The sequence below is a fragment of the Epinephelus moara genome, chromosome 4 (genome assembly GCF_006386435.1).
Source record: "Epinephelus moara isolate mb chromosome 4, YSFRI_EMoa_1.0, whole genome shotgun sequence".
In the NCBI taxonomy this organism is placed as follows: Eukaryota; Metazoa; Chordata; class Actinopteri; order Perciformes; family Serranidae; genus Epinephelus; species Epinephelus moara.
In genome coordinates this window covers 24,247,561-24,272,671 of record NC_065509.1, presented here as the reverse complement: position 1 = coordinate 24,272,671, position 25,111 = coordinate 24,247,561, and the positions used below count along the sequence as shown (strand labels likewise).

The window sequence follows — 25,111 nt, the reverse complement described above, 5'->3', positions numbered from 1 at the left end:
CTCACCCACTTGGGCATCTTGCCTCCCTGAGGGTCATGATGGTGAAACTGCAGGACTATAACTGTCACCACCACGGACATTCCCACTATCATCATGGTGCTGGCAAAGTACTGGGCTGTCAAGTACACAAAAAGCATACCTTAAATTTTGCTCAAAGAAACTTACTTATAAGTTGAACTTCTCCATGGTCACGTTTAATGAACATGTACTAACAGGTAAAACATTTAGCTTGAATTAAGTCCAAAAAATAGGTTGATTTCACACTGTAACATGAAAGGAAAGCAAGTCTGATCAATTTGTGCAAGAAGTTATATTGCCGAGGGGGAATGATGCACACTTGCGCTGAAATGGGGGGAAATAAAATCTGTGCAAATATTGTGAAAAAAACAAACAAACAGAGAATAGGGGTAAACAAACCAAAAAACAGTAGAGGAGAGAGAAAGAGAGATTAGTGCTGGGTCTGGAGGATGCTTTCACCCATGGGGGGAACTGTACGAGAGGAGGGGAGCATTAACTGAACACTGTGCTCTTTCCCAGCATGTACACACACACACACATGCACATCTACACACAGGCACAGCATATCTGAGGGCGTACCCTCCTTTCTCTTGTTTGCTCGTGACTGTGAACAAAGAAGAATAAACAGCTGAACACGACTACAGCTACTGCAGTACCAGCAAAGTCAAACTCTATGTGACCTTGTGAAGTCTGGGGTTGTGACCTAATTTGTTGGGATCATTAAAAGAAAGATGGAAGGAAAAAGGGAAGGGTGCCTAAAGAAATACCTGAATGCCCAATCATTGATCATTTGTATATCAGTAACTCATCCCGTGTTATGTTGAATTTGGGAAGAAAACTTTGTTTTTCTTGCATGCCTCCATGGTGAATGAAGAATCCAAAAAAGGAGAACATTCTTGTTGAATTGACAAAATAGGTGACCACATTTAACAAAAGCAAAACTACATCACAGCATCCATTTACAAACTCTCACAACCAATCCAAGTCCCATTTATCCAGTCATATGCTTAGTACTTCCCAAACACATGGATTTTTGCTTAAAGCTTACTATTCAAAACACTTTGGCATAAACAGCACAGGCGCACTACTCATCTGTGCTTGAGCCATAAGGCCCAGACACACCACACTGACTTAAGAAAACTAGCTGCGATGAAGGCCCCTGCTGTGCGTCGTGTCTCAGCCAAAAAGTTGCACATGACCACACCCCAAAGACTACAGCCGATGGCCAACCAGCACATACGTTCTGCCCCTGTGTGAGCGGAAATAATTCTCCACACTAGCAGACTGCGGTAGTCTGTAATATTCATTCAAAGAGTGACTGTCTTGACTAGTTTGACTAGCTTGACTTGAGCTAGCCAGTTAGCGCAATAACAACACAATCCAATGTTGATAAACAATCATATGTGTGCCAGCGAACAATAACACAAACAATCTCAAAGTGTTTCTGTAAAGAGTTAAATGGCTAAAGAGAAATAATCTTACATTATGTAACACATTTGTTTTGGTCACACTCGCTCTTGACTTTAACTGTTTACTTTCCTCACTTCTGTTTCTCTTGTGTGCTCAGCTGAACTGCCAATCAGAGTGATTTCATTAACCGACGAGAGGCAACGAGGTGGGACACTACACACTGACTAAGGCGACAGATGCTCACCGACAGCCCAACGCTGATTGAGAGTGTTTTAAATACTGGTTTTAGTGAAGATGTGTGTGTTTTGGAAGCACTGAGGATACAACTGCATAAATGAGACTTGGATTATACTGCACGAGTTGTGTGAGAGTTTGGAAGTGGTTGTTTTGATATAGTTTTACTGTTGTCCCCTTTTACTTCAATTGATCAATAATGTTCTTTTTGGATTCTTCGTTCACTGTTGAGGCATGCAAGAGAAACAGTTTTCCTCACAAAATCAACACACCACAGGATGAGTAATTGATATACTAATGATCATTTGAGAGGTGAAGTATTCATTTAAGTGAGAGGAGAGGATCTGCAGAGGATGATAAAACCAGGACGTGGGCAGAGAGATGAGGGAAGAAAAGAGCCAGGACATAGAACATAGCACTAAAGGATGTGTTTATGGGAGGTCGAAGGACATTTGCTGTGTCCTGACTGTTTTATGGTCAGTCACTAATCAATCTGCCTACAGATATGATGTACAATAATTCAAAACATAATTGTTAGGCCTTCGGTCACGAACCTCATTGTTGATTATGGCTGAACTAACTCAATTAAAAATGAATTAAAAACCGAACAGAATAAAAATGAACTGAACCAAATGGTCTTGAACTGATAAGACAGGTCTAACTAAATTAACTAAAATGAAATGAACACACTATGCTTATCAGGTGATTAAGGGCTGATGATAAAAGACATATGGCCTGATTCTGGCAGCGGCGTCCAACACTTGCTTTATATATTTACAGTCAGGCTCAAGCAGCTACAATAACTCACATCCACATTCAGCCACAGCGTCGTAAAGGGTCATGAGTCATTTTAACAGGGCTGCTTAAAGTGTCCCAGATGGCCTTGTGTTGAGGTCGAGGAAAATAAAAAACACAGATTAATCACTCTATTGATGAAGCATTTATCAAGCTATTCTCAGTGGGGGCAGTTATCATTGCGTTGACGTAGTGGTGACCGTGTTCAGCATCACCAAACACTACTCACATCAATAAACTTACACAATGTACAGTTGATGTGCACAATATATTTCACTTTGACCAAGTTTAACAGATTTGATACATCACACACAGGACTGCAGTGATAATTCAAAGCATGTAAACACTCTCTCACACATACAAGACAAAAACACACACTTCTTCTCGGTGAGCTCTCAGTGGTGACAGCTGAATTAGGAGTATTAACCCTACTAACATGTCTGCCTCTTCACTTGCTCCACAAAGCCTTTGAGGCTTTTCTCTCTGAGAACTTCAGCCCCAAACGTTACTTATCTCTTCCCCTCTCTCCATCCATTATTTCTTCTTCTATCCCCCTTTTCTTCATGCCTCTCCAGTGGAGGATCAGACATTTCATAGCCTATTAATGGCACTGACAGCTTTAATTCTGTCCGCCCAATTTAGTCCACACACCATCCAGGGGTGCTGTGAATGATGTATAGACGCTCTCAGGCTACTCAAAGTCAAACCCAGCCAGACACTAAGATGGGTTTTTGTTTATGATTTTTTCAGGAGACCATTTACAGTGTAAAAAGAGGTCAAGCAATACAGGCCTACATTTTAAAACACTCAATAATAATGCATGTTTTATATTACTGGTCAGGCTTGGGTGATATTTACTTTTTATACCTTCACACATTCCTGACATTTCACCAGTGTGGTTTACGATGGTATTTGTTTAAAAAAAAAACAACAACTTAAGAGCTGAGTGATGGAAGCCATTTAGTGTGTGTAACATCGTCTATGGTTGGGTGAAATGTTATCAACTGGCCACCATCAGCCAAACACCCGCTCTGCCAAGCATATGAGTTCTTTCATTTATGGCCAAAAATGTGTTTTGTATGGTCACAGTGGCGTTAGACCAGCAAATTCTAATGAGTTCATCCCTGAATCCAACTGGACGTTTGTGCCAAATTTGTGAAAATTCCATCAAGGCGTTCTTCAGATATTGTGTGGGACAGATGGACAAACTGATGTACAACCTGACAACATGATGCCTTCGGCCACAGCTGTCCCCGCCGTGAAGGCATAAAAGTTTTCTCTCTTTCACTAATCTACGACTAGCTTGTAAAACACACTTTATTCAAACTTGACAACCTGAATAAAACTCCCAAAACCCTCTTGGTTTGTCTTCCCATTGTTCAAACAATCACAAACTCTGGTTTGGTCGAAATACACCCTCAGTTCACAGAGTTATATGTGAAAATATGCTGGCTCTCCTGCTGTTTTTCCCTCTTGGCTGTAGCTGGCCAGCTTTTTACTAGTCCTGTAACATTATCCCTACCACTCATAGTCATCATGTTTGTCAGCTCAGCTGCCTGTTCCACCAGCAGAGGTTGACCTCTGGTGATGTCTGATGTTCACTAAAATACATCTATAATATTGACAGTATTGAAGATCATACCATCAGGATTTAAATACCCTGGTATACCGTAAAGTGGGATTTATACTTGTGCGTCTAATTGACCCTGTACCTACGGCATAGGCTCTGTGTCAACATAGAGCCTACGCTGTGCCTTATGCCGTAGCCTGGCGTGCTACCCCAAAAATGTAACTATAGTTTGTGGTGAGGCAGACCTCTTGTCTATTTCTGTAAGATGAAACCATTTCCCTCAGTGAAAACAAAGCTTTTATTTACATTAATTTCACAGATAAGAAACTGTGAAGACAATAAAGCCTCCACAAAATAGCATTTTAAGTCTTGTGTGTGATTTATCCTGGCTTCATATGAGCAGAGGAAATCTCTGCTCATATGAAGCTCATATGAAGCCAGGATAAAGCCGTTACTAGGCTAATTTATACAATGTGTTGTTATGTCAGTGAACCTTGTGAGTTGTAATGGAGCCTAATTTTGTAACATTACCTTTGTTAAATGTTGCTGTTGTCCCTGGCTTCATTTGGGAGAGGAAAATTCTGCTAGCCACTAGGCTAATTTATGCAATGTAAAATGCCATAGGCTTGTGCTAAAAACATTAGCATGTTTTATTTGTGAGTAAAATGTGTCCAGCAAAAGACAAATCCTTTGTCTGTGACTGCTGTAAGTTATAGTGAAGCTGATTTGTGTACTTGTGTTTGAAATTGTCTCTATTAAATGTGTGTTTTGGGTGTGATTTGAATTAACTAAACTTTACAGCACTTCACAGAAACTCCGCCCCCAACTAGTGTTTTGAAGGTGTAACTGCAGAGTGACAAAGACACACCACCGCACAGTGCAGGCCATGTGCGAAGGCTACGGCTTAGACTCTGCATAGATCTGATGCACAAGTATAAAGCCACCTTAATACTGTGATACCGCCCAAGCCTATTTACTGGAAGTTCAAGAAATACTGTGAGGGACAGTCTAGCTGGTACTGTTTACTGGTCTGAGTGTTGATGTACTAATTCGATATCAGAGTCACTTTAGATTGACTGTTTTCTAATGAATCTATTTCCCCTGTGTTTAGTGAAGCTTCTCTCAAGAGGTAAACACACGTCAGGTATAGTTCTGGTAAGATATACTGCATCTGTTCAAAAACTGATGTCTGTGTGGAAAAATGTCCTGTCTGCCATGATGACTTCCCTTCTTAGTGTCACCTTCTCCTGGTTATCATACATTCATGCACACATAAGCATGTAACATGCAGACACACCCATACACATAAATATTTACCCACCGATAAGAGGAACTGAGTCGGAAGTGGCAGGCATGATCTCTGCTACCAGAAGCATGAAGACAGTTAGCGAAAGCAGCACGGTGATGCCTTGAGTCAGGGATCGAGAGACACACACAGAAAGAGAGGAGAGAAGAAAGAGAGAGAGAACATGAGTTCAATACATAGTGATGTGATCAGGGTCACTGGTGTATTAAATCATTCCTGTAATTACTTATGTATGTAATCAGTTATGTTCTCGTGACTACAACCATTTATCAGCTGCTGGCTCCTCTGACGTCTCCAAGGTGCGTTACAGCTCCAGAACACTTTGACTTAACCGGTGACTGCTCATTCACTGACGGCTATTCATCACAACTCACTGGCACTGATAGAATTCCTAAACAGATTTAGTGGCAAGCCTCTTATTTTGAAATTCAATTATTCCAAGGTGATTTGACATGCATGTATTCATGGCTTGCTATATAATTCATGATGACAAATGTGCATGACAAAATTCATGAGTGTGCTTTCATATGTTTATGTATTGGTTTACAGTTGTGACAGCATCTGTATAAGCTTGAACAGCTTCAAACTAAATTTTGTATATGGCTCTTGGTGTTTAAAAACCACATTACTCCAAGTTTTTAACTTACTAAATGCCCTTTTCTCAAAGAAGCTGTATGCGACATTCAGAGCGTATCTATGATTCAGAGGTTGTCTGCACACGGTTCTCAACATGGAGGTGGCTGACCCAGCAGCTAGCAGCTAATGATGTTATTAGTGTGAGCTGTGCTAACAGCAGCAACAGTGCTGACAGGGCTAACAGTGTTAACTGAAGGGTGAGCGCTATGCTTCTGCGACAACGGCATCCCGATATCAGCAGTAACCACTGCATGAGCTGCAGGTTGGGTACCACCAGTTTCCACCAAACACTTTCGGTAACCCTTCAGACATGGTACCTAGACCCTGGGTCTGTTTAGTGTTCAGTACTCTTACATGTGGGCGGGGTTGTTGTCACTCACTGCTGAAGTCCAGCACTCACTGTATTTCCTCCTTTATCAGTCTACACCACTTTTTTTAAAGATATTTTTTGGGGCATTTTAGCCTTTAATTGACAGGACAGACAAGCATGAAAGGGGGAGAGAGAGAGAGGGAGTGACATGCAGCAAAGGGCCACAGGCCGGAGTCGAACCCGGGCCACTGTGGCAACGGCCTGGGGCGCCTGCTCTATCCACTAAGCCACCGACGCCCCAGTCTGCACCTCATTTACCATCCACAGAGTGGGGTTGCATGCCAACATTTTCAGAACAAAATAAAACAGGTTGCAGTAAGAGTCCCTCTTGATGGAATATTTAAAAATAGCGGGTTCGTGCGTTTAGTCAGAGGAGCACAGGAGAGCCAACTCCTCGGGTCATGACTCAGCTGTCCACTTACATTTACAGGGGAAGGGACACTCCTTTGAGGACAGCAATGTGCACATCTTGGCCAGAGAGGAAAGATGGTTTGAAAGAGGAGTAAAAGAAGCCATCTACGTCAAGCTGGGACGACCATCGTTAAACAGAGGGGGTGGCTTACGACACTACTTATCCCCCACCTACAATGCAGTCTTGGGATCCCTCCCCAGACAGCTTCACACCCATTCACCCCTGGTCCCACCTGACTCTAATGACTCACATGGTGGCCAGGTGGGTCAACGACTCACATTGTGACCTTAATGACTCTGAAACTAAGAGCTGACGTGACCCCTACGACTCTGCATGGGTTCCCACCCACACAGGGTTTATAGCCTGCAACTTCATACCAGTCATTTAGAAATGAAGAAGCTTCTTGGATGAGAGGTGAAACATCTTCAAGAAACGCAAGCAAGTCCGGTTGCCCACGATATAGCACTTACGAGTGGTTACATGAGCTTCAAAACCAGCTACAACTCAGCCCCGAGCAGAGTGACCATCAGCTATTGACCAATCAACAGACTGCAGTGTTTATAGCTCCATCTTTTAGTACCAGATCTGTGTGCTAGGTACCCCAACAGATTGGGGACCAAAAATGGGAACGGTACGGGACAGTTCCATTGGTACCATCCACAACTTTTTATAGTGGAAACGGAAAAAAAGCGTACCGAACTGAACTGTACCATACTGTTTGGGGGAAACGGGTTTAAGAGCGCACCTCGGTGAGAACACCTGGTTCAGACAGGTGGGTGAAGCACCGCGAAACCCAAACCCAGGAAGCTGCCCACGGAGCTCCATCGCTGCCATCCCGGCTTCAGGTTGCTTTGTGTCAGAGACAAGAGAGCTCCATGAACCCTCAGGGTTAAAAAAGGAGTCAGAAGCACCTAAAGTGCCATGAAACCATAAGCCATCCATGGAGCTCTGTTGACTTACCAGCGAGTCGAAACCATTCCTGCAGCGCTGATAGTTTTAATCTATCTAGTCTGTTTTCTATTTCATTTCATTCTATTCTATTTTATTTTATCAGTAGCTAAGTTTGTGATTGTGTTTTTTAAATTATGTACTTATTACACATATTTTTCAGTGTCTAAACAGAGAACGAGTGAAGCTAGCAGACACGGGTGCATACAGGTGTGCACACACCCACACACACACACACAAGCAGAGGAGCAAAATCGCTTGTTGACGGCAGCCTATTCAAAAATGACATTTTTGCCATTCCACAAAGAATAAAGTACCGAGAAAAAAAAGGTTCCATTGGATACCACACAAACAGGAAGCCTGACTTCATTCTCTGTTTAGGACGCCATTACTCCACTTTATCTTTACATCGCAAATGGTGGATTGCTGCTATATTAATGCTCTGAATGTCGTACAGAGCTTCTTTAAAAAAAACTGTACAAACATCTTCACCTTCGCTCTTTCTTCCATGGATCAATAACACTTTTTAAGTGTGTGTGTTTATGTGTGTTTCAGTCCTTCTCACCCAGAGAAATCTTTTCCCCAGAGTCTGCAGGTAGAAGGAAGACGAGCAGGGCCAAGCCAGAGATCAGTACACATGGGATGAGCAAATTGAGGCCGTAGTATAGCGTCCTGCGGCGCATGGTGACTGTGAATGTCACATCAGGGTAGGGCTCCTTACAGCACTCATAGTACAGCTCATTGCGCTTGGCTGGCACACCTAAGAGAGGAGCACAACACATACAGGTCAGGGAGATTCTTGTGGACTAATAAAGTGATTCAATATTTAAATAGCTTCTATAATGTGTGTAAACCAGATAGAAGAGAAGGAAAGAAAAGATGGGTCTAAATATTTCATGGGTCGCACCGCTCAGATGGGACTTGGAACTTTGCTCTGCTTTTATTTTATCTAAGTATTGTTAGTAAAATGTTATGTAAGCCAAAAAAAAAAGCTGAAGAAAAAAGCTGAATCAGTTTAGATTTTTGAGGGCTGACCTATCTAACCTTCAACTCCAACTCTGGGGATGTGGTGTGCTGCTGTCACATATGGTCTGGCTACACACCTGCCAACGCGTCAAACATTCCTATTGCACGCCATCTGGCGCCGTCTGACACCCATTTCCAGCTAACCACCATCCCGGGGGCACAGGCGCTGGGATCTGCTGCTACTCTGTCCCAGCTGGAGACACCCCGCTTGGGAGGTCTTCCAAAAATTCCTCCCTTTCCAGTTCATCCAGCTACAACCATACAAATGATATCCCATTGCGACATCATTTATATAAGAGTCTGGACACAGGGAGTTGGCAGGGCCTGATCCCAGTGTAATGAGGGGGGAGGACAAATGTAGAGAGGATATTTATGTACCCATAGGAGGATGCAGGGGACATGTGACCTCAATAATGAGAACAGGTGCATTTGTCCCCCAGATAAAAACATTAGATATCAGAGGACTTTTCCATCATAATTTGGTGCAGATTAAGTAAAAACTGATGCAATGTTGAAACAAAACCAAAACGCCTTTGTATGCATCCATAAGTATTTTACTCTGTAGCCTGTGTAGCAATGTTTGGGTCAGTTATGTCTGAATATTTCAGCTTTGTTAAACATTAAAACCATGGAAAATACTGACTTAAGGAGTCTGGTGAGGGAGTATCTCACTTTCTATTTCATAGACTGAACACGGCAGTTGTATTTTTATAGTCCCTGAGAGAATTGTTTTCAAAGTTTGTTTTAAACTCATCTCAGGACGCAGATGGGGAAATCTAAGGGGATGTTAAAATATACTTACTTAACTATACAATTAAAGTGAATTCTCAAGTAGGGCTGCGCTCCAATAGTCGACTAAATGTTAGTCGACCAAAAAGGTCATAAGTCGGCAAGACTTCACTGGTTGCTTAGTTGGTCTGGTCTTTTCTTGGTCACTTCTCAGACCTTGATCTCAAACCATTGTGTCGTCCAAAATATATAATTCAATAATTAAATTAATATCTTAAACATGCAGGCAACTAGTCGACTAATGTCCCTAAATGAAGACTATTGGTCAACTAGGAAAATTCGTAGCCAAGGGCAGCCCTACACTCAAGCACAGCCATCTATGCTGACGATTGTACTTCCAGGGGTAAACAGTGCATCTCTCTTACCCACAAGATCCCACTCTCCATTGGGTATGTAAGTAGATGTGTCCACATCCAACATCTGGAGGTCCAGCAGCCAGCCATTGTGCGTCCAGGAGCCAAACTTCAGGTCGCATTTTTGCACGTCGAAGGGAAACCAGCGCACGTCAATGTAGCAGGTGCTCTTCAAGATGCCAGGGGGGATGTACTGGCAATAACCTGACGCATTCACCAGCACATTGGTGTGGAAGGTGGCATCAAACCGCTCGTCCGCACTGGTGACAGAACAAGAGAAAGCAATGTGTGTGTAAAGTTTATTACAATAACTGTTTGGGGTTTTTTGCCCCTTGGAGGAAACAGAACCAAGTTGTGAACACACAGCGTCACATTTTATGTTGATATAGCAAACTTGTTAGGAAAGAGTTGCTAATTTGCAAATCCAGCAGTTTTGGAGCAACATTATCTATCACTTGGAGTTTTGGTTTCTACCAACTCCTGAGGGAATGATCTGGCTCTTTAGCCATGTGTATTTGTATACCTGTTTAAGTGTGCCAGTCTCCTTGCTGTTTCTGCCCAACCTGCCACAGCAATGAGCAGTGAAGTGATATATCTACAAGCCATCTGTGGAGCAACCAGCCTGCTGCTCCATTCCTTCACCCCACACATGCACAGTTAAAACCCAGGTGAAATTAAATATTCACTTCCGACGCTAATGCTATGCCAAATATGCAGTAACAGGAACCAAATCAGTGACATGAGAAACACCACAGATGCCTCCTTCAAGGCTCTGCAGCTCCCAACCTGCTGGGATGATATAAGGACAGGTTTTATACAGTACAACTTAAGTTTCAATATTTAAAGTTTGATAAGGATATGGCTTCACTTGCCAGATTCTGAAACAGCAGCACAAGTCAATGAAATCAAGAAAAAAGTAGCATCTATTTTCTCTGAGAGTCCTGGGAATAGCAAGCAAAGCTTTTGGGAACAGATACTTACAGAAAAGAAAACGCCTAGACACCTAACCTTAGACCCACTTCAGCTCCGGCACTCCAGATGAACTCTAATTAAGAATTAAAGAGCAGCTTCTTCGGTGTCGGCAAGAGTGTGAACTCTTAAATAAAGTGCCGGAGGCAAAGGCTGAACTTAGAATTTAGTCAGTGTCTTCTGTTTTGTTTCCTCATGCAGCACATGGCCAAAATCCTGTTCATACAAATTGATTCTCCACTGTAGCATGTAGCTGGAAGGAAGTATCTCCTCTCCCCCGCTTCATTGCTACGTATTATTAAAACATGCGGGCAGCTTAAGAGAATAAAAGATATATAGTCAACTTAGAGCAGAAAAAGTATGAAAGCAAAATACAGGAAATACAATTTGCCATTGTGATATATTTAATTTGGATTATCCTTTTAACTCAGAGAAACTAATGTTATTTAATTGACTATCTTAGCCAAAATTCATCTGGATTTACATGCCTCCATTTACAGTTACATAACCAGTTCCTCTTTATCTGTTTCCATCAGTCAGACGGGGGTGGTGGTGATTATATTTTTCTACATTGTTTTACTTAGATTTATTTGTCACTTGTTGACAGTCTGGACGGAGGTAATTGAATAAAAACCTACAAAGGACAGTCATATCACAAAATCATCATTTTGAAAAATTTGTAACCACAATTTGGTCGAAAAAGCACTACAATTTAAAGGGGACCTGTTATGCTTCTTTAGTTGTCATATATTGAACGTTACAATGTCAGATGTTTATATAAAATGTGGCAAAAGTTTCAAATAATGAGGTAAGCGTATGTAAAAGTAACCCCTGTGAGCCAAAGCCTCAGGTTTCAGACCGCTCTGAATACTCTTTCCAATGCTTTTTTCTTCTTACAGGACAAGCTGACGTCAGTTTGTGATGATATCTTTATATGGTCATCTGCTTCAGGCACATTATTGCAAGTGTTATTATAATATGTTATGCATATTACAATACATACACTGCTACATGTAGCTGCATGCTACAGTCTGGGAAACATGTAAACATTGTTGCTGGTGTTAATTTCTCCCCAATTTCAGATCATATTCCTGCTGGAACATGTCCAGTTGAGTTTAGAAGCTTTTACTGGTGATTTTTAACAGGTAAAAGTGCTGCAATATAATCATCCAACGACTGAAAGTACATTGCTACATGTAGCTACATGCTAACATCATGGAATCGTACGATTTTGTTTGCAAATGTTGTTAATTTCTCCCCAATTTCTGTTCATATTCCTGCTGGAACATGTCCAGTTGTGTTAAGGAGCTTTTATTGGTGATTTTTAATGTAGAAAATGCTGCTATTCACTGTTACAGTCATTCCCTGGCTGCAGTGACAGTACAGAGACGTAGAGATGCGGAGACTCGTAAACTAATCAGAGCAGACTGGGCTTCTTCAGTAGGGGGGCTTAAAGAGACAGGCACAAAAACAGAGCGTTTCAGACAGAAAGTGAATATGTGTGTTCCAGCACAGACAGTGTCAGGGAAATAAAGTGTTTTTTGACGATTAAAGCATGTGAACATGTTCTAGTAGAAACCCAAAATACAAGTATGAACCTGGAAATTAGCATAACAGGTCCCCTTTAAGTTTGCTAAACATTGGCTAAAGATTAAATTGTTTTAAGTAGGGCTTGAGGAAAGAATCTCTCTGAGCAATGTGAATGTCACATAAAATTAAACATGAGGAGGCAACTCATCAGCAGCTCTCAGTCCATTCAGTGGTTCATATTATTGTTGTCAGCGTGTTAAATTTCAACAGACAGCCACAGGCAGTAGAAAATTATGGTAAAATGCATCTATAGCAGCAGAGCAAAATGCCAACCTCACACAAATGCTGCATGAAGACAGAAAAAGGCAACAACTGATAATACAGCAAACAAATGGGGACAAAAAGGGCATAATCCCCTTTGTAAGGCCTGCTGTCAGTTTTTTAGCAGTCGGAAAGACTAACAAATATTAGTGTAAAGCAGTGTAGGTTTTATTCATTACGTGAAATGCCTCCAAATACACACACATACATACACATATTCCTATCAGTAAAGTCCTGTGTTTGTCAGTCCTTGCAAAGGTCCATTGTAGAGCTGACAGTCCTTTTCACTGTCCACACCAAATTAGAACTCAAACCCACGCACTGAACTCTACATATACAGTGTAAAGGCACACACAATACACCTATACATGCACACACACAATGCAGTCCCCTGCGACGGAGATAACGCCACTGTGTCTGAAACATCCTGGAGCCTCATTCAGCCCTGACAAAAGAACGTGGCGTGCATCTTAACAGAATTTGTAGATGGACATGTTTTATTTGTCACCGCCTTTGCTCAAGATTGAGTGATTTACCTCTTTTTGGGGGTGGGGGTTAAATGTGATAATTTATTCTCTTCAGTTTGTGTGTGTGTGTGTGTGTGTGTGTTAGTGCGTGTGTGTTGACATCATCTGTGGGTGCTGGGGGAGGGATGTGTGGGTTGGCCGAGGCGGAGCTATGCAATGAATTATTCAAGCTTTGGCCTTACTTTATCTGAAGGTGCGCACTTTCCTGCAATCAGCGCTTACATACATAACAACAGAGCACGTTCTGAACTTTGTGTGTGTGTGATTTGGAGAGTATGTACAGTATACATCATGCATGTGCAGAGAACAAGAGACGTACAACAATACAAGATGAGTTAGAGCTCGTTTCAGGCACTCTTAAAATATTTCTATTTATTGTAGCTTGCTTCAACAAGACATTTGTCTCATCTAATCAGATGTTTTTTTCCATTACTGTTAAGATAAAATATTTTAAGATTTTGAAACAAAATACTTTTTGCAATGTACACATTTTAATATTTATATATGCATACCACTGGACAAGTGATAGCCCTGGGAGAATGGGAAGTGGTTGTGTTTGTACATGTGCGCATACACACACCAAAGAAAGAGCACTGTGGACACGTGAGAGTGCGGCAAGGTGGAAACAGAGACAGACCGACAGTGACAATGGTGGCAGTGACAGGTTAGTGCACCATGGGACACGAGTCACCAAAGCTTTCCTCTCACTCACTCAACACCTGCCACTGTCCTCACACAGGAACACACACAGACACTCTAATGACAAAAAGAAGGAAGCCACAGAGTCAGGAGTGTTCCTGAGGCAGAGACAGAGCAACCCAGGGCTGAATAAATCATCATGTACTATTAAAAATATGCAGAATGCACTAATCGTTTCAAGGTGGACACTCAAGATCAGTGTCACGAATCCAGTATCTGACCAAATGTTTCCTCTTCTGTTCCTAAGATATGACGTTAAGTAATGGCCAGAAAAGTGTTTTATGCAGAATATCCTAATGTTACAGTGAAGTTGACCGTTGACCTTTTGGATATAAAGTGTCATCACTTCATCATTTTATCCTATCAGACATTTGTGTCAAGTTTTGTCATAATTCTTGAGTTACGGCCAACAACATGTTTTGTGAGGTCACACTGATCTTAACCTTTGACCTTCAACCACCAAATTCTAATCAGTTTATTCTTCTGTCCAAGTGAATGTTTGTGCCAAATTTGAAGTAATTCCCTCACGGCATTCTTGAGTTATTCCATTCACAATACAGAGTTAGATGCAAGGTCACAGTAACTCTGACCTTTGACCACCGAAGTCTAATGAGTGGATCGTTGCCAGTTTTGAAGAAATTCCCTCAAGGTGTTCTTGAGAGATTGAGTTCACGAGAATGAGACAGACAAGGTCACAGTGATCTTTTAACTTAGACCTATGACTCAGTTCATCATTGAGTCCAGTTTGTGCCATATTTGAAGAGATTCCCTCGAGGCATTCCTGAGATATCTCGTTCATGAGAATGAGATGGATGCAAGGTCACTTTGACCTTAATCTCTGACCTATGACCACCAAAATATAATCAGTTTATTGTTAAGTCAGTTCATCAATTCATCGATGAAACCAAGGGGGCGTTTGTGCCATATTTGAAGAAATTTCCTACAGGTGTTCTTGAGATATTGTGTTCACACAAGATAGGATGGATGGACAGACGAACAGACAACCCGAAAACATAATGCCTCCAGCCACAGCTATCACGGAGGCATAAAAATACATGCACAATGACGGTATTTTGAAAATACAAAGACATTACACTAGCCGACATTCACAGCTGATTCATGAAGTTGAAATGAAGTGTTAAAGCTATAGTGCGTAACTTCTACAGGTCCGTAAATGTCTGTTTCACCCAAGCCACTACTAGAGGAGATGACACAATGCTGATTAAGCTGATCAGCTCCTCTAACATCTCGCGGTATTTTTTCAATATATATCATTTTTAGTTTGCGTGTCGACCAGTGACATTCCCGCGCTGGCGCACAGGAAATGCTTCCTCACAACAAGAAGGGAGGGGGAGGAAGAGCGGAGAGTGTCATAGCAAGAGGTATGGTGTGTGGCGAGTGTTACTCTGTGTACATGGAAGTGCCGCCGGCTTATTAGTTGTAATAACGCATTATCCGCTGGGAGGCAACAGAAGTTACGCACTATAGCTTTAAGTTTCTGGTTGACGAAAATCTACTACTACTACCTACATTCTTGCTGTTGGGAATACTATGTAATTTCCATTAAATCTCACAATAAAAAAATGTGTTTTCTGTTTAAAAAGTGCAACCATAGGAAGACAGCAAGTACTTAACATTCTTCTAAGTGATTATGTTCCTCAGAATGATCTAGAGTAGTGGTTCCCAACTGCTTCCGCCATGGGGTCCAGATTTCTCCTTCGTCATTGCACCAAGGTCCACACAGTTCAATATACATTCAGTGTCATGCCTGCATTTGGCCATGTCATCAAGCTAGTTTGCTGTCTCTGTTATTCATTCACTCTACAGCAGGATACAGCAGGATACAGCACTTCAAAATAAAAGCTCTGTGCCGGAAATTCACTGTACTCCAAAATAAACACTTCACAAGTCACTTGTGGTCCATTCAGAATGGACTTGGGACCCACTTTTGGACCACGACCCACCGGTTGGGAACAACTGATCTAGAGTGCACAGCTGATAGGTATGTGGTTTGTTTATGTGATGTAAGTGCATACTTAACAGATTCAGTGTGGACAGAGAGCGCCTGTGTTACACTATGCAATGAGATAGTCGGATGCTCATTTGCGGTTTTGACATTTTCTGAGGGTATCGTTTTCGCTGGACATTATGATCAGAGAGATTTACATTCACTATGTCAGACTGCAATATATTGTATATAATGGAAAACCTGATAGCAATATTATGTACCATTAAAGTCATGATTCAATGTGTATGCCTTTGTTGATGCCTGCCATCAGGTTGCACAGGATTAAAGAGCAACAAGGAGTACAACAAAACACTATAAGCTTTGACACTAATTTTTTCAAATCTTGTTGAATCTGACAGAATGAAACAGAGCATAAGAACGTGTATTGCTCTAAAGGAGAAAGCCAACACCTATTCTGAAGCTTTTAGCCATAAACAGCTGACAGCTTCACACGGCGAGCGCCTACTCACTTTGCATTAAGCAAAGACGTATCCATCCATGTACATTACGTCATATATGTCATAACTTTTAAGGCATTCGACTGAACAGCCTCAGGGGGGCTTGACATTAGGCATTTAGTTTGACAGCCTTATGGGTCAGTGGTTAACTAACTGGTCAAGGGAGCCGCAGGCAAGAAGTACAGTATATGTACAATTTACAGTGGAAGGTTTATTCCTAGAGGCAGAGTGCTTACACAAACTGTGCATCATCCATGAGGAATAGATTACCTATAAACACCATCATTATTTCATAGAGGGGCTTCGGATAAAGACATATGACATAATTGCTTTAAAAGTAAATATATACAGTACATATATATATAGTTTCTTAAAACCTATGTTGATTAGCAGAATTTCAGTGGGGCTGTTAGATATCATCTGGCACTCCACTGTTTCTTTGGCCTCTGGACGCTCACCTTGTCAGGTAAGAATAATACCCATAGGGCAGTGCCCACACTTGATACCCTTGGTCTGCACTTCAGTCAATCTCACATACACAAAAGAGTGCAGGCTCTTGCTTACCATGATGTTATCAGCTCATTAATGTGTTTCCATAGAAAAAAAAGGAGCCTCACAATTACAGAAGAATTCAGGTTTGACCTACTACACAAATTCTCTGTGTCACATCTTCGTCATGGGGGTCTTCACAAACCTTACTCCAAACCAAAATGCACTTTTAAAACATGCACCTAAGGACAGTGCATTGTATTTATTCATTTGAGTGATCACAGGAAAGTCATCAGATCCGTCCATCTGTCCTTTCATTCCACCATCCACCCATCTTAAAAAATGAAAAACAGATACAGCAGACTATCCATTTATTCGATTAATTCCCCTTTCATCTTTATGGCCTGTCGCTGTGCTCTGTCTGTGTTGTACATCTACCATCCCTCCTGGCAGAATCAGGATTCTGTCTGTGGTTTACCTGAGTTGGACGTCCTTCATGTGCCTCATCGATCCCCAGTCAAGTGAGACCATTGACTTTTCCCTCTAATGAGAGAGGAGGTCAACGGCTTACATAGATGGCTTTTAGATCAGGATATTCTTAATACAAACACAATTACACACACACACACACACACACACACACACACACACACACGTGGGCCAATTTTTGCTCGCCTGACACACATTCAAAACAGCAAACGAGCCAAAGTCAACATAAAGTTTACAGTTGGTTCTCATCAGTGACGTGGGAGAGCTTTATTATAAATATGCATCTCTGTCTCATTGGAGGACACGTGCATTTGTCCTTCAGTCATTTCCTTGTGAATTAGGCTTGGGTGGTACCTGTTTTTCATACTGTCATTCCTATTTCACTGTGGAATAAAGTATATTTTAGCATATATGACAATGTCTAGGGTTGTGCAATATGCTAAAATTGCATTTGGGAGATGTGTTCGAGCGGTGGGTTTGCCACGTTCCACAAGATCTCTTAGCTTTTTTAAGTTAAGGGTCCTTTCACACCTGCCCTATTTGGTGTGGTTCAATTGAGCTCAAGTTCGTTTGCCCCTAGGTGTGGTTCATTTAGGCAGGTGTGAACACAGCAATTGCACTGAGTTGCGCACCAAAAAACACAGCCTGAGACCTTCATGAAGAGGTGGTCTCAGTCCAGTAACAAACGACCTCTGGTGCGGTTTGTTTGTGGTGTTCCGACCTCGATCTGAACCAGCTGCAGTCACATGACACATTGTTTGGGTTAAACATGAGCATGTTACAGTCCTGGAGGAGTATTAATGTGGACCTCCTCCTGTACTGCCTTAATATGCACATTCAGCACATCCAATGCATCAAAACATTGTTTTCTAGTTGGAGCCGCGCCTCGTTTTCAAACTGTATGGTTTGACTAAAATGAACAATGACAGCAATATAGTCCACGATGAGCAGCGCTAAAATCAACTGACCAATCAAGAGCAGCTTTCTCGTGCATTTCATTCAGATCATTTGATCTGGTCTGTTTGTAAATGCTGCCGTGAGAACATGAACCAACTCTAGGCAATTATGGAACTTTATAACAAAATTAGTCCCTGATTTAGACCAAAGCAAGACAACTCTAGGTCTGAAAGCACCCTTAATAAATAAACAAAACTCACAAAATGTCAAGAAAGGAAGTATTCTTACACCAGGTTCACACTGGACGCGGAAGCACCCTGGAGCCTTGCCCTCATTCTTTTGACACCCATGTTAACCAGCAGGGCTTTTCACACAGGACATGTAGGGGCCCTGAGATTTGCGGCTGGCTCGCGATCTGCAGCAACAATTTTCTTTTTTGTGAGTCATGAGCAAATCTGGCAAGGAAACACACTGCTAATCTACAATGAACGACATGGAGGATATACTGGACATATGATCCGATCATGATAAATGATAAAATATGCATCCCATGCTTCCACATATTTTTCAGTTGTGTCTAAACAAAGAGTGAAAAAAATGAGTAGACACACACACATACACGCAAATGGAGACAGAGCTCTACGTGTGATTAGAAAAGAGCAGAGGAGCAGAATCACTTGCTGACCAGCACAGAGAAATGCACTTCTGGTGTGAGCGGCCAGGCAACTGCTGACGAGCAACAACTGACCTATCGAGGCACTTCCCGTCCACGGTGAACAAGGCGTTAAACATATTTTCCTTATTAAACAATACAACTGTACCTTCTGAATTTCCTTCTCTTACCAAGACTAGCTTAATGGCCTCGTTCGGCCTCATCGTTGAACACACTTCATTCAAACCTGACAAAACAAAATAAAACTCAATAAAGTCATCTTAGTCTTTCCACCGTTCCAACACTCACCAACTCTGACTTGGTTGAAATAAACCCTTGATTTAACAAGTCAGATGTGAAAATATGCTGGCTCTACTGCTGTTTTCCCCCCACTATCTCACTGCTGTTGCTTGTCGGCTGTTTACAGTCCTGTAACGTCATCCCCACTGCTCACAGTCACCATGTGTCAGCTCAAGTGCCAGTTACAGAGATTGACCTCTAGTGGCAGCAGCAGTGCACTACAATACACTGCCTCAACGCAGCATCTCTATATCAGTTTAACTGAAAGATGAGCGTCCATATTGCTGTTGCCATTGAAAATCATACTGTCAGAATTTTGGATACCCTTGTATACCATGATACCAATACTGTAATACCCCCCACGCCTGTCGTGAATCTTAAAATATTTTATGTCAAATACATTTATATCTTCAATCGATTACGGGAAGGCTTTAATGAGCTGAGTCAAACCAAAACAACTTGAAAAGATGTTTAAGCCTCACTAATTAATCTGAGCCGTGCTCAAAGCCATGGGACGTACGGTAATTTCAGCTCTTTGATCTGAATTGGAAGATGTCCGCTGTCAATCAAAGCACAAAACCTTTGCAAACATGATGAACAACAAAATATTTTTCCCAGGCAGTGTGCATGAATATGGTCGTGATGATAAATCCATGACTCACAGTATAGACTATCCACGCATGAAACATCACTGTGAGACAGTGTGAGCACAATGATCTGAAAATATGAAAAGCCATATGAGGGAGATATGGGAGATTTCACACTGGGATAATATGAGCTGAGTGACTCATCACAGACTGTATCTTTTCTTAAATTTTATCTCACTCTTCCTTTCTTGAACACACTGCATATTGAGATGGAATCTGACCTCGGCACTTCTAAACATCATTAACTTCATATTAAAACAATGAAAAGAATGAAGGGATTTATGACGAGCTGTCGTCTGAGCTGCATGCTAATAAGCCTGAATGCATTCAACACAGTAAGACTAGCGTGTTATTGGCTGCGCACTGATGGCCCACTGTGTAATGACGCGTGTTGTGCCATTAATGTCTGTAATTGTGTGAGAGTGTGTGTGTGTTCGATTAGCGAGTGTGTTGCCTGTATAGGGTTATTTTTGTGCATCTGTTTGCCACTTGTGTGCATGTTTGTGCACAGATATTTACTGTGTATTATTAGGCATGAGAACGTAGAAGTTTGTGGTGTAATTAGTTAAGTATGTATGTGTTTGTGTGTGTCTCAAGCAGCGATCCATATTATTGCTGAAAACTGTAAATTTAATCTCTCCTCAGGGGGCGTGTAAACCCTCGGGCTCGGCTGTTAACTGAATCTTCCCCTTCAGCTTTGCTTTACTGTTCATCTTATCTGACCTCAACGAGGTAAGCAACAGTCTTTAGGGTGAAAACCAGCAACATCAGCACTGTATTTTCAACAAGTTGCAAAAAATATAGTTTTGTTCAGTTCAAAATACAACTAAATTTTGCATTAGCAAACATGAAACAGGAAATACATGTACTGAGAGAACATGGATATCTAAACTTGTAAAGTGATTGCTGGAATGTGTTGACCCTCTCAGGATGTCAATGTCCGTCTGTTGGTTGGTCCACTACTATGGTCCAGACTGAGATATCTTCACCATTTTTAGTGGATTGCCATAAAATTTGGTTCAGATATTCATGGTTGTCAGAGGATGAATCCCCTGGCTTTTCCACTAGCACCAAGAGCACATCAAAGTGTTCGTGTATCCAGTGACATATCTCAAATTTGCAAGATGGATTGGCACTATATGTTTTACAGATATTCATGAATCCCCCTTAGGATGGTCTAAAATAACTTTGATGATCCCTTAACTCAGCTGGGGTCATCAACAAATCAAAATTTCACTTTGTCCAGTACTTTGGTTTATGACCGAATACCTGCAAAACTAGCTACTTTTACAACAGCATCATCTCTGTTTAGTGCTAAATAGCAAATATTTGTATGCTAGCACGCCAGACTAAGATTATAACATGTTACACATCAATATGTTAGTGTTGTCACTGTAAGCATGTTAGCACACTGACATACACTGAGCACCAAAGGAAGCTGCTCCATTAAGGCGGAGGTTTCTCCTCAAACAGGGGGAACAAAATATAAGAAAGTAATTAGTTGACATAAAGAATAACCAAATTTCAGTCTCATTTATAAAATTATTTTTCTCTCTCATTTGGAAAAAAAAGCCATAATTGAAATTATGTTTAATTCTTTACTACTGTATTGTTCATGAATGTGATGAACTGGTGGTAAAGCTATAGACAGATTCACACAGTAGCATATTAGAAAAGAAATTAAAATGTGGAAATTGCAAACTACTTTTAAACACATCATTAAAAATGTTATTTAGGCCTTTTAAACAGAGTCCTTATGTCTTCATTTGTCCTTTTTATTTTATCTTTTACTTTGGTGACATTTTATGACACTGTTTATTTCATCCTCCTTGTGTTTTAAATGTGTTTAATTGTATTGTACGACACTTTGTAACTGTGTTTTGAAAGGTGCTGTACTAAGTTTATTATATTATCATTATTATCATTTCAAATTTACCGTTGACTTTTTTTTTTTTTTTTTTTTTTTATAAATCAAGCAGTAGCTGGCTGCCTACATTAGCCAACGAAACAGTTAGCTTGTTGTCGCAGCCTTGAAGGAGTGTTAAGCGCCTCGCTGCCTAAGCTGGACACGCAATGGGAGTACGGTGGCATGTGGCAGTCCGACGTGTTGCTCCACTGCGCTCACCCGGGACTGGATCCCAGTATGGGCGATAAACTGCTATACGGGCTGCAGTGGCGCAACACACACACACATGTGGTTTAGTGACTGTTTTTAAAAAAACTTGTAACCCATTGTTTTACTGCTTAATTTTTGTTGAGCAACAGAGAGTAAAGTTGCCGACCAGTGTAAAATAACATGACACAGTGGGCAGGATTTCTCAGTCCTCCTCAGTTTGAGTCACCAGCCCCACAGAGCAGCTATAATGGCGGTAGACTCTTGGTCCTTTTCAGTATTTTACCAAAATGACAAACTTTCCCTACCTTAACTGAGTGTTTTTAAGGGCTAAACCTCACAACACAAGAGCTGCAGGACACAAACCCGAGTCTCCGATGTCAAAGTCAATGTGCTTTGGACACCCAACCTACGTCTGTGACCTCCTTCCTTTGACTGCTGTGCAGTATATATTCCCTGGATTAGATAAAAAGATTGCAAGTGAACATAATACAGGCGGCACCTGTTTATCCTACAGTATATATTTGGCAAAGCAAACACATATAAAGTCGTCCTAAAGAAATCAGAGTTGTTGTTTTCATGTGTGAACAGATTTGAGAAGGTGGCAAAGTAACACAAAGCACACGAGAAGGCAGCGGAGACACTAGAAATACACAAAGAGGTAGACTGAGAGAAGAGGGGCAGAGTATCATGCTGACACCTCGACAGACAGAGAGGTAGCTGGGATGATTTATAAAGAGGAGTCAGTGAAGGCTGGGGACGATAAAAAATATGGAGAGAAAGAGTTGATTGAATAGAGTGAATTATAGTGAGACAGTGAGTTATGAAAGAGAGACGGAGGGAGACACAAATAGAATGAGATGAGGAGAGAGATGGTAAGACGGGATGGCTGATGGAGGTAGAGAGGGAGGAGTGGAGGCAGAGGGTAAAAGGCAGAGAGAGCAGGGAGATTAGGATGGGTAATCCTGGCAGGTCTGAAAGCTGAGCTTTTAAAATTTGGGTTAATACCTCCAAACCTTTGTTTTGTCCTTGTGTTGCCTGTGATGTGCATGTGTGTGTTTGACTGTCTCCATCCCCTCACAAACATCAATGAAGACCAAATGAAAAGCTGCCCGGCTCACTTTACGTATTCACATCTATCACATCTTCTATTTTACAAGCTTCTCCCCACATTTTATCTGTGCCATTGTCTGCCTCTTTGTGACTAAACCCGTCTGTCTGTCTGTCTGTCCCCCCCCCCCAGTCTCAGACGATCATCCGTTTCTCAGTCAAGCATGCAAACTCAGTGCAATTAGTTGTTTTGGGGAAAAACAACTGGCCTACATTTCTAATTGACTCGAGAAAGCCTTGCAGAGAAGCGTGAAGAACAGTGGATACAGCCTGACCTGAATCAAAAAATGCAATGAGCTCCCTCAACCTCATTTATTAAAATAAGGACGTCAGCCCTGTGTCTCCATTCTTAAAAAAACAGCCCATTTTATTTGTATTTAATGAAAAATAACAGCATTTTAACAAAATCAGCTTTCATTTCATGACATTAGTTTGTTTGTTGTTAATGAGTAAGTCTAAATCACATCATTAAGCCTTTGTCAGCCACTACTCCGCATCTTAATGAGGCTGACTGACAGAGTGAATTGAGACAGCTAAGATGATGGAGGGCCAGTAAAATCACTTCCAACATGTTAATTCTATTTCAGTAAAGTTCAGTAAAGCAAATTAATCATTAAAATGTTTTTTCTTCTCTTAATACACCTCTCTTCTGTCCTAGAAGAAAGCTATTGGAGAAACCCGTCTCCTCATGTTGCCTGTGTCGCTGGGTTCTGTGTTTGATTGGGTGTGATTATTATTCACGTTGGCTTAAAGTAACCCTGATACTGCTTTGGTTTGTGGAGATTAAAAACTGAATTTAATAAAATGGCAGTGAATCAGAAGGATTAGACTGATATTCAATCACTCCAACACACAAAAATAAAATAAGGAGAAAACACACCGTCTCTGACAGGTGTGTTTGTCTCCTGGACTGACAAAGGTGGATTAAAACACCGATTATATCACGTTAAACAACGAGAAAATAATGAAAGAGTACTGAACTCAAAAAAGAGATTATTTACAAAGAAAACAAAAAGGTCACAACCTTTCAAGCTTAAGCCCACATTTTTTTGGCTACTTGGGGGCAGCGGAAACAAGCTGTAAACTCAGCATTGACATATCACCAATATTTGCATTGATATGTCAACTTGTGCTGGCAAACACTTGCATATTGCTACATTCAGTTGTTATAAAGCAGGACTGGAGTCATGGCAAACGTAAGTACAATAAGTAAATAAGTAAGTACAATAGTCTCCTCTATGGTTTGTCAGCCAAATCTCTCAAGAAACTACAGAACTCAGCTGCTCTTCTTCTCACACATTGCCACACCCGTGACCACATCACCCACATCTTTCATAACCTCCACTGGCTCCCCATCCCCCAGCGCTTCCACTTCAAACTCCTCATCATCGCTTACAAAGCTCTGCACAACCTGGCTCCCGCCCTCCCTGGCTGAGCTCCACTCCGTTCCGCACTCTTAGGTCTGCTGATGCCGACCTCCTGTCTCCCTCCACTAGGACTAACCACTGCACCTGGGGGGATAGCACCTTTTCCATTGCTGCTCCCACCCCCTGGAACTCACTCCCTAAACACATCAGAGACTCCCCCTCAGTTTCCACCTTCAAGAAAACCCTCAAACTACACCTTTTCAAAACTGCCTATGACCTCTAAATTCAGTGTACTTCACCCTTTCTGGACTATTTCCCTTCCTACCTCCCTATGGATTTTTTTTCTGCAAAGCCTCTTTGAGTATCCTGAAAAGCCCTATATAAATCCAATGTATTATTATTTATTATTATTACAACAGTCACTTTGTTTTTAGCTCGGTTTTTGGTCTCTACCATTTCCTACGGGAAATATCTGAATCTTTAGTCGCTAAATGCTCCACTATGTTCCCCAGCTAGTCTCTGTGTTTGTCTGTTAATTGGTAATCTCTCAAGACAGATTCTGCAATCTACATTGTAGAATCTGTCGGCAGCCCTGTGTGAAAGGCGACTAGAGGGGGGGGAGGGCGGGGCTTTGAGTCTACACGATGCTGCGCTTTAGCCAATCACAA

At 41.5% G+C, this 25,111-nt stretch overlaps 1 protein-coding gene across 2 annotated transcripts in view; it reads right to left on the bottom strand.

Moving 5' to 3' along the window:
• Window positions 1-25,111, bottom strand: part of LOC126389467 (neuronal acetylcholine receptor subunit alpha-7-like) — a 65,243-nt gene that overhangs the window by 3,180 nt on the left and 36,952 nt on the right. For both annotated transcript variants that reach the window (XM_050043184.1, XM_050043183.1), the window contains exons 6-9: window positions 9,880-10,127; window positions 8,265-8,459; window positions 5,349-5,435; window positions 6-115 (exon numbers count right to left, since the gene is read on the bottom strand). In XM_050043184.1, the coding sequence (XP_049899141.1) occupies window positions 6-115; window positions 5,349-5,435; window positions 8,265-8,459; window positions 9,880-10,127 (640 nt within the window). The remainder of the gene's footprint in view (window positions 1-5; window positions 116-5,348; window positions 5,436-8,264; window positions 8,460-9,879; window positions 10,128-25,111) is intronic.